The following is a 9,344-nucleotide window of genomic DNA, read 5'->3' on the forward strand; positions in this document are numbered from 1 at the left end:
TGTAATCTATTTATCCCTTATGAAATTGACAGTCATTTCTAGGCCATTTCTTGACATTACTACGCAATTAACTGTTATTTCTTGACATTATTATGCAATGAATTGTTACAGTATTTCGTGACTACTTCTTGATATTACTGTGCAATTAACTGTTATTTCTTGGCTATTTCTTGATATTTCGATGCAATTAAATGTTATTTCTTGACATTATTATGCAATTACTGGAGGCATCAGAGTCTGGATCTCCTCGCTCCTCCTCAGCTCAGCGCCTCCACCTCCTCCTCCAGGTGGGAGCTGGACCCGGTCCTCAGGCTCATGGACCCGTACAGGTTGGCGGCGTGCTTGGAGAAGGCCAGCGCCTTCCTCCTCATCATCTCGCCCTTCCACATGGAGACCATGAGCAGCGTGGAGAGCAGCACGCCGCCCAGCGTCAGCAGGCACAGGCCGGCGATCACGCAGCGGTCCAGGTGGGCCCCCACGCGGGCCTTGTCCCGCTCCAGCCGCTCCATCTCCCGCGCCGACACGCTGTCCCGGTCCGGCACGCGCACGTCCCGCGGCACCGCGTAGGACACGGTCACCAGGGAGATGCCGGTCACCAGGCACGAGACCGCGATGATGAAGCCGTAGTCCACCGACTTACCGGACGCTTCAGAGGAGAGGTCTTCATCGGAGAGGAGGTAAAGTTCTGGGATGTCCTCCTCCTCCTCCTCCTCCTCCTCTTCCTCCTCCTCCTCCTCGTGCAGTCCAGTGGAGGAGGTCCGGATCGGTCTGCAGGTCTGCGGACTGGTTTCTATCAGCTGGACGTCATCTTCCTCCTCCTCCTCCTCTTCATCCAGGAGCCTGCAGGAGAAGGAGGTCTCTGTCCATGGTGCTGAACCACCTCCTCCTCCTCCTCCTCCTCCTCCTCCTCCTCCTCTCTGTTTCTCTCTCCCCGGGGAGGAGGAGGAGCAGGAGGAGTTGGACTCTCTGTGATCAGGCTGATGATGAGGATGGTCAAAGTGCAGCAGCTCCAGATCCGCCATGTGGACCCGAGCCGGGGGGGTCCAGCCCATGCGCACGATCGACTAAAAGCTCCAACTTCAGCTCAGTTCAGTTCAGTTCAGTTCAGTTCAGAGTTTATTTGTCACATACATGTAATGCAGTGAAATGTTAACAACAGTCAGCATCCGTGCAAAAATAAACATACAAGACTGACACACATCACTTCAGCTCAGTGATGCATGCACGTGCAGAAAGTGGACACCCCGGGTCTGAAAGTGGACAAGTCTGGAAACAACAACTCCCATGATGCCCGAGCTGGGTGAACACGGAGGAGGGTCGGTCCCACTCCTCCCCAGCAGCACTTTGTCCCAATCACTCTCTCTCTGTCTCTCTGTCCAACAGCTCCTCTCCCTGGCTCTTTATGCTCTTCTCTCCAGCTCTCACAGCTCCTCTCCCCGGCTCTATGAGCTCCTCTCCCCGGCTCTTTATGCTCTTCTCTCCGGCTCTTTATGCTCTTCTCTCCAGCTCTTTATGAGCTCCACTCCCCGGCTCTCACAGCTCCTCTCTCCGGCTCTTTATGCTCCTCTCTCCGGCTCTTTATGCTCCTCTCTCCGGCTCTTTATGCTCTTCTCCCCGGCTCTTTATGCTCCTCTCTCCGGCTCTCACAGCTCCTCTCCCCAGCTCTTTATGCTCTTCTCCCCGGCTCTTTATGCTCCTCTCTCCGGCTCTCACAGCTCCTCTCCCCGGCTCTTTATGCTCTTCTCCCCGGCTCTTTATGCTCTTCTCCCCGGCTCTTTATGCTCTTCTCCCCAGCTCTTTATGCTCTTCTCCCCGGCTCTTTATGCTCCTCTCTCCGGCTCTCACAGCTCCTCTCTCCGGCTCTTTATGCTCCTCTTCCCAGCTCTTTATGCTCCTCTTCCTGGCTCTTTATGCTCTTCTCTCTGGCTCTCACAGCTCCTCTCCCCGGCTCCAACAGCTCCTCTCCTGTCTTGTCTGTAACAACATCTATAGCATCTAGTCTGTCCGTCCTGGGTGAGGGATCCCTCCTCTGTTGCTCACCCTGAGGTTTCTCAGATTTTTCCCTGTTAAAAGGGTTTTCCATGGAGTTTTTCCTCAGTCGATGTGAGGGTCTAAGGACAGAGGATGTTGTTACGATGCCATGTAAAGCCCTTTGAGACAAACTGTTGTAAAAACGGGCTATACAAATAAAATTGCCTTGCCTTGCCTCTCCCCGGCTCTTTATGCTCCACTTCCCGGCTGTTTATGCTCTTCTCTCCAGCTCTATGAGCTCCACTTCCCGGCTCTTTATGCTCCTCTTCCCAGCTCTTTATGCTCCTCTCCCCGGCTCTTTATGCTCCTCTTCCCGGCTCTCAGAGCTTCTGTCTCTCCGGCTCTTTAAACTCTTCTCCTCGGCTCTCTCTGCTCCATCCCCCGGCTCACTGAGCTGCTCTCTCCGGTCTGCGGCTGCTGCTGCTCCCCGGTCAATTAGAGAGACAGACACACACACACACAGAGAGAGAGAGGGAGAGAGAGAGAGAGAGGGAGCTCGGCTGTCAGACCCCTCCCTCCCACGGACCGAGCTCCTCCTGCAGCTCGTTACCCGGCAGCAGCCTCCGTGTTTCCCCGGCTGCGCTGCACTAATCAGATGAGAGGCAGCGGAGATGTTTCACTGTGAGCTGCTGCTCTGTGTCTCTGTGTCTGATCAACAGCATCAACAGCGGAGGAAGGAGGAAGGACTCACTCAGTAATAATAAGAACTGGTCTGGGTTGCCAGGTTGGAGAGAAAAATCCATTTATTAAAGCTCAGGCAGCACTCAGTGATTAAAATTCATCCTGAGGGAATGTGAATATCTGAACCAGAGATGATGGATGGTGATTAATCCAATAGTTCACCCAGAACCACTGATGCTGTCTTCACTGGACTGTTAGAAAAGTCAGGAAATCATAAAATCTTCGTGGTTCATCCTCTGAGGAGCACGAATGAAGAAAAGCTCAGTGATTCATATTCATCCTGTATCTGAACCAAATGTTACGATGATCATAATTGGAGCAACATTGGAGCGAGTAAAATCAGAGCATGTCGTTTTGAGATGTTTTGGATCAACTATGAGCCACTAATAGAGAAACATGTTGGTTGCCAGGTTATAAAACATTAAAATCTTATTGGCTCAAAAGTTGAAGTCACCACAGAAATTAAGATTCATCCTGAAGGAGCAGGATTATCTGAACCTGATCATGTGATAATCAATCACCAGTAGTTTTTGAGACATTTTTCTCAGAACCACTGATGTCAACCATTAAAAATGTTTTAGTGCATCACAAACTTGTTCTGGTTCGTCCTCTGGGACCATGAATGAGTGAGATGAGACGTTCGACCTGCTGGTTGCTCCAGATGAAGATCAGAGCGTCATCATGGTTCGTCATGGTTTGTCCTCTGGGATCATCAACATCTGAAACAACATCTTGTGATTAGTGCAGCTAACAGGGCTACGGAGCCTGAAAACCTTGTTTTAGAGCCGTGGTTCTCAAAGTGGGACCCCCAGGGGTCCTTCAGAGGGTTCAAGGGGGTCCCCAACTTTTTCTTGAAATTTAAAAAAAAAAATTCTAGAACTTCTTAATTTTTTTTTCTTTGAGAAGTTTTTGCCACTTTTTTCTAGAAAACGCTTTACTTTTTTTTTTATTCTTACCACTTTTTTCTGGAATTTTTTATTTTATTTATTTTTTTAGAGTTTTTACAACTTTTTTCTAGAAATCTTCAAACGTTTTTGGAGAAATTGTACCACCAAATTTCTCAACAATATTTCCATAAATTCACCCCACTGGCTCTAGTTCGAATGTACAATGACTAAAAAAGTAACGTTCTTCAGTCTCAGAACAAAATATTTGTGTATTTCTGGTGTTTGCTTCGAAATTTTGTCCATTGGGGGTCCTTGATGTAAAAAAAGCCAAAGATTCTCCACATAAACATACAATTCCACCGATAAAGCAAAAGGTTAACCCTAACCCGAAGCAAGATATCCCATCATGCATTGCGGTCACGGATCGCTGTTATATGTAATTGTCTGTATTGAAGTCACTGTATAGTGAGTAGGGAGGAGGGAATGAGTGAGTGATGTCGTTGGTTTCTGAACCGTCTTTGCTGCATCAGTTCTCCAGAGGGTCAAAGGTCAAGGTTCACCAGCAGGACCATAAACTGAGGTTTTAAAAGGACAAATTGAGTGTTTTCATACGAGCAATTTGATTTTGATGCAACCTGGCAACCACAGGCTGCTCAGAGCAACAATTGGAAGTGTTTTTTAAACTATTGATAGAGTCAAAGATCGATCGAAACCTATAAACGTGATTGATAAGAGACGCTTTAATGACTTTGACTGGTGTTCGTCCCTCCTGAAGAAACAGGAAATGAGCTCATTACAGCGTGAATTAGCCTGAAGCGGGAACAGCAACGGCACCGTGATTTATGTTCTTATTGATCGCTGAGGTCAGAGGTCAGAGCAGGAGTCCTGTCGCCGGGGCAACAAGTCCTCCCATTAAAGCATCGTGGTGAGGAAGTGTTTTTTTTTTTTCCAATGAAAACCTTTATTCAGCATTTTGAAAAATACAGACAGCATGTACATAGAAATAGACACTCACATGACACAATAAATAAATAATAACATATGCAATTTGAAATATAAATAAAATAAAATAAATAAATAAGGCACTTTAACTTCATCTTATTTTGGGGTTACTGAAAATGACTCTTTAAAGTGTCGCAGTGTCTTTTCTTGTTTGACATTAACTCCAAAGTGGCTGTATAAAAATTCAGTTCTTCTGTGAAGATATTTAAGTTAGGTTGGAAAATTTCATCTTGTGGATGTGGAATTTACCTATCAAAAGGTTTATTATAAAGCATATTGATTTGTCATTACATTTTAGTTTCAGTTTCGGTTTCAGTTTTATTGTAGATGAACTTTTCCATGTCCCAACACAAAACACAGATGACGATGGACGAACACAAAACAAATGCAAAATTGTCTCATCTCCACAAATGTGCACTTTTAATTCCACTTCAGCAAACCTAGAAATTGACTTGTTACGAGGGTCGACACTACTGTATGTCAGGAAACTCAAACGTCCGAACCAGATGACAGTCGGACGGACGGACGGCGTGATGTCATCGTCCTCCTCTGCAGCCTCATTAATCACTGCAGCTTCGCTCCGTCGTTAACGTGGTTATCTCTGTGATCTGCACTCAAACAACAGCACTGTGACAAAGATACGAGCACAATGAGGAGGAGGAGGAGGAGGAGGAGGGGGAGGAAGAGCGAGGAGCAGGATGGGGGGAAGGGGAGGAGGGGGAGGGGGGTGTTGGCCCATTTTCAGAGCAGCTCGGTGCAGCTGGAGAAAAGTCTCTGCTGTTCAATCAGAACCGTGTCCAATCCCATCGAGCTGCTGCCGCTCCTGGCTCCAAACCGCAGCTCAGCAGGAACAGAGGACGACCAGAGGAGACCACGATCTGGATCAGAGAGAGACCACGATCTGGACCAGAGGAGACCACGATCTGGACCAGAGGAGACCACGATCTGGACCAGAGGAGACCTGGTCGGTCCTGGTCCTGGTCCTGGTCCTGGTCTTGAACCTCTGCAGCAGCTCCAGGTACTACCAGACTGAGGGCTCTACTGGGTCACAGCTGGAGACTCAGCAGACAGATGTGCTCAGTCTTTACATTTAATCACAGACCAGCTGCAGTTCCTCTCCTCATCACTAGACTCAGTCCCTCATGACTACGTTCATGTGCAGTCAATATTCGGGTTCAGGTCAATATTCGGGTTTCTGAAACATTCATAATAACCTGTTTACATGTGTGAGCAAACAGGGTTATTCCTGTATAATTGTAATCAATTGGGATATCCCCATCAATACAGCAACACACAGACAACATCTCGATGCATTTCAGCTTCTTCTTCCTGTATCCAAAAACAACAATGAATGAATGAATGAAGGCTTTATTTCAAACATGTAAATGATACCTAGTATATCACACTTGAAGCACTTAACGCTTTGTATGTTTGAAAAGAGGAAGAAGCATTAGCTTATTCATTCCTGCCCCTTCTCCACTCAGTACCTTAGTACCAGGTTATTTTACTTCCTGTGTATCCTGCATGGTAGATCATGAACAGCCCGGGGTCGGTAGCAGTCACCTTCGTTTGTGTTTTGCTGCTGGTGCCGACCCAGTACTTGACTCTGTTCTTTGTCTCTTTCTTCATTTAAAGGGACATTGTGTAACTTCTCCTATTCAGGAAAATCGATTATTTGGTTCAAAAGTCTGTTTTTCATTAATCAGTAATCCCCCCCATCAACAAAGTGAAGTGTTCCTTTCAGCTCTGAATGAGCCGTTCATATCATTCATATCTACATGGAGCGGGTAAGCTCGGTGCTGCTGCCATGTGGTGTCGCCATGTTGTTACGCTCAGTGGCAGCGTGACGGTAGGAAACCACGGAAACTCAGCGGAGACACCGGAGCTGTCGGCTCAGGTGGAGGTGGCGTCTGTGAAAAGTCACCGCGGTAACGCAGTGAGGAGGAACGGAGCGTTACACTGATGCTGCATTCACCTGCAGTCAGGCAGACGGCCGTCGCTAACAAACCAGACGTCATTTTAGTCACAGAAGTCCAGAGAAAGCCGGTAAAATGTAGGTCGGGTAAACAATACCACATCGCCATGACAACATATCGTCACGTGTATTGTTTTGCCTCGTGCTGACGGACCACTTGTTTACATAGAGGCTTGTTTATGCCGTTACGTGCAGCGGCTGTCGTCCATCTGCCGTCTGCCCAATTTCACGTGAATGCAGCATGAAAAATACGATTGAGTTGCTTGTGATATACAACCACAACGCTGGATGGGAGGAATTCCTACACAATGTCCCTTTAACGAAAGGTGAGAACGTTGTTTACAAGTAATTCCTGAACTCAAAAGATTAAGATTCCTTTAGAATAGAACATGACAGGAACACAAATGAATGTTCGTGACCAGATTTTCAGGTTAGAAAAGGAGCAACACAGGGTTATTGGTGTTTACATGGCCGTGCACATGTTATTGCTAATATTCCAGCATGTAAACGTAGTCAATGTTAAAATGTCTTTACAGCACAAGTAAGTGCGTGTGTGTGTGTGTGTGTGTGTGTGTGTGTGTGTGTGTGTGTGTGTGTGTGTGTGTGTGTGTGTGTGTGTGTGTGTGTGTAACTGATGTGGGCGTGATCCAAGGCTGTTCTCAGGTCTGCAGGCGATAATGGACTGATCCAGTCAGAGCTTCATGTTGTTGATGTTTGTGTCTTTAATGACTAAAAAAAATCACAAAAACAGTTTATTTTTTCATTTTGAGAAGATTCACAGGCTCAAATGTAATCAATGCATTTACTGATAAAGTGATTAATTCAAAAAACTGCAGCAGAAAAGACAATGATGTCAGACGATCAGTGATCATTAAAACCTGATCAATATGATTATCATGTGTCAGCATCACTTTACTGTTAACCCTCTATTCAGTATCAATGAGTTTTAAAGGGATACGCTGACTTTTTTTTTACGTGTCTTGCCTCACTCCCGAGTCCATGACCAGCAGATAGACACCATCCTTTCGACTGTGCGTGCAGTAACAAGGGAGATAGAGCCGTATCGCCCGTAATTAGCTTAGCTCAAACACTGGAAGTGTATGGGTAGTGTTAAGGTCTTTGCACACTGACTCCGTTTTTTTCGCATGCGTTTTTCGTATCCGTCATCCGACAAAAAACGTAACGTGCAGGCTCCTTGCACACTGAGTCCGTTGCGTTTTATTCGCATGCGTTTTTATTTTGTGTTCGAAATTTCGGAGAGGGAGACAAAAATCGTCACGCAATGATGCACTTGTGGTTCTCTCACTTGAAGAGAAATTAAAGAGAAAAAGTGTCCATCCTGAGAGGAGCCAGTAGCGAGGGGATCTGCTGCTTGTAAATGAGCAGCGGAACTATCATGATCACTTCAACAGTTTATTTTAGGATGTCAGTGGTCCAGTTGGATAGATATTGATTATTAGCTCACACATTAAACAGAAGACGGACAATTTCCATGATCCTGAACAGCGGCTGGCGCACACACACACAGACACACACTCAGCCAACGGTGCAGCGGCTGGCGCACGCACGCACACACACAAACACACAGACACAAGACACAGCGGTGATCCCCCCTCCCTCTCCCTCTCAGCCTCGAAACGCTGATGTGATTGGTCAAAAGGTTTTTCACGGATGCGAAAACGCATTAAATCGAACCTGTTCCGAAAACTTTTATGACGGACGAAAGTTTCGGACTCAGTGTGTAAACATGATTGACACAACATGAGGTCGAATTTATTTTTTGACGTGCGGCAATTTCGGACGACAAAAACGGACTCAGTGTGCAAAGGCCTTTAGCCTGCCTCCACCTAAAGTCATCAGAGGAATTCTTCAGCAACTCTAAACGGAAACCGGCGGGCCGATCTTCGTCTCAGAGCTGACAAAACTCTCCGGTAAGGCATCTTGAGCGGTCAAATGCCGCTAACGGGACGAGATCGGTCAAAACGGAGGGTTCAAGCAAAGACGGTTTATTTTGGTTCAAGCTAGCTACATCGAGGGTAGGTTAGCTTCCTATTTCAAAGTAAAAGCACAAATTCTATCGTCATGGTTTTCTGTATGTAAAGGGCAACGGGTGTTTTATTTTGTGAAAGTAACCGGAAGTGCGTTGGTCACAACGGCTAGCTTGAGTAGCGCCGAATTCGTCCCAACAAAATTGTAAACAGCTGGTATTTAGACAAATTAACGACACACTGCTGATCTAAACGGCCACTTTCTTGCCTAGAAATGTTTGAAATGTCGATAAAGTGATATATTTACAGAGGTTAGAGCTAAAATGAAATCAGCTTCTGACTGCTGATTTCAGCTCGGGTAGGAGGCAGGCTAACACTACCCATACACTTCCAGTGTTTGAGCTAAGCTAATTACGGGCGATACGGCTCTATCTCCCTTGTTACTGCACGCACAGTCGAAAGGATGGTGTCTATCTGCTGGTCATGGACTCGGGAGTGAGGCAAGACATGGAAAAAAAAAATGTTGGCGTGTGCCTTTAATGAAGTGGCTGAAAATGAACATGATGCTGCATCATTAACAACACACACACACAGACCTGGGGGCGGCTGCTGGCTTCATGTTCAATGTGACTCAGAGCAGATGATTTGATTATTGGAGCTTATAAATCAAATCACGATCATTTAAATGATTCTAATTGATAAACGTATTGATCATCCAGGTGTTGATCAGGTCCAGATGTGTGTGTCTGTCTGTGTGTGTGTGTGTGTGTGTGTGTGTGT

At 46.3% G+C, this 9,344-nt stretch overlaps 1 protein-coding gene across 1 annotated transcript; it reads right to left on the minus strand.

The window, feature by feature from the left end:
* Positions 1 to 257: 257 nt before the first annotated feature.
* On the minus strand, positions 258 to 3,405 carry LOC146977949 (transmembrane protein 74). The gene is made up of 2 exons (XM_085790542.1): positions 3,351 to 3,405; positions 258 to 925 (listed from the first exon to the last, which is right to left on the minus strand). The coding sequence occupies exons 1-2, from the start codon at positions 3,403 to 3,405 to the stop codon at positions 258 to 260; spliced, it is 723 nt and encodes a 240-aa protein (XP_085646668.1).
* Positions 3,406 to 9,344: the final 5,939 nt, after the last annotated feature.

The sequence above is a fragment of the Trachurus japonicus genome, chromosome 11 (genome assembly GCF_045865225.1).
Source record: "Trachurus japonicus isolate A0001 chromosome 11, Traja_1.0".
NCBI lineage: Eukaryota > Metazoa > Chordata > Actinopteri > Carangiformes > Carangidae > Trachurus > Trachurus japonicus.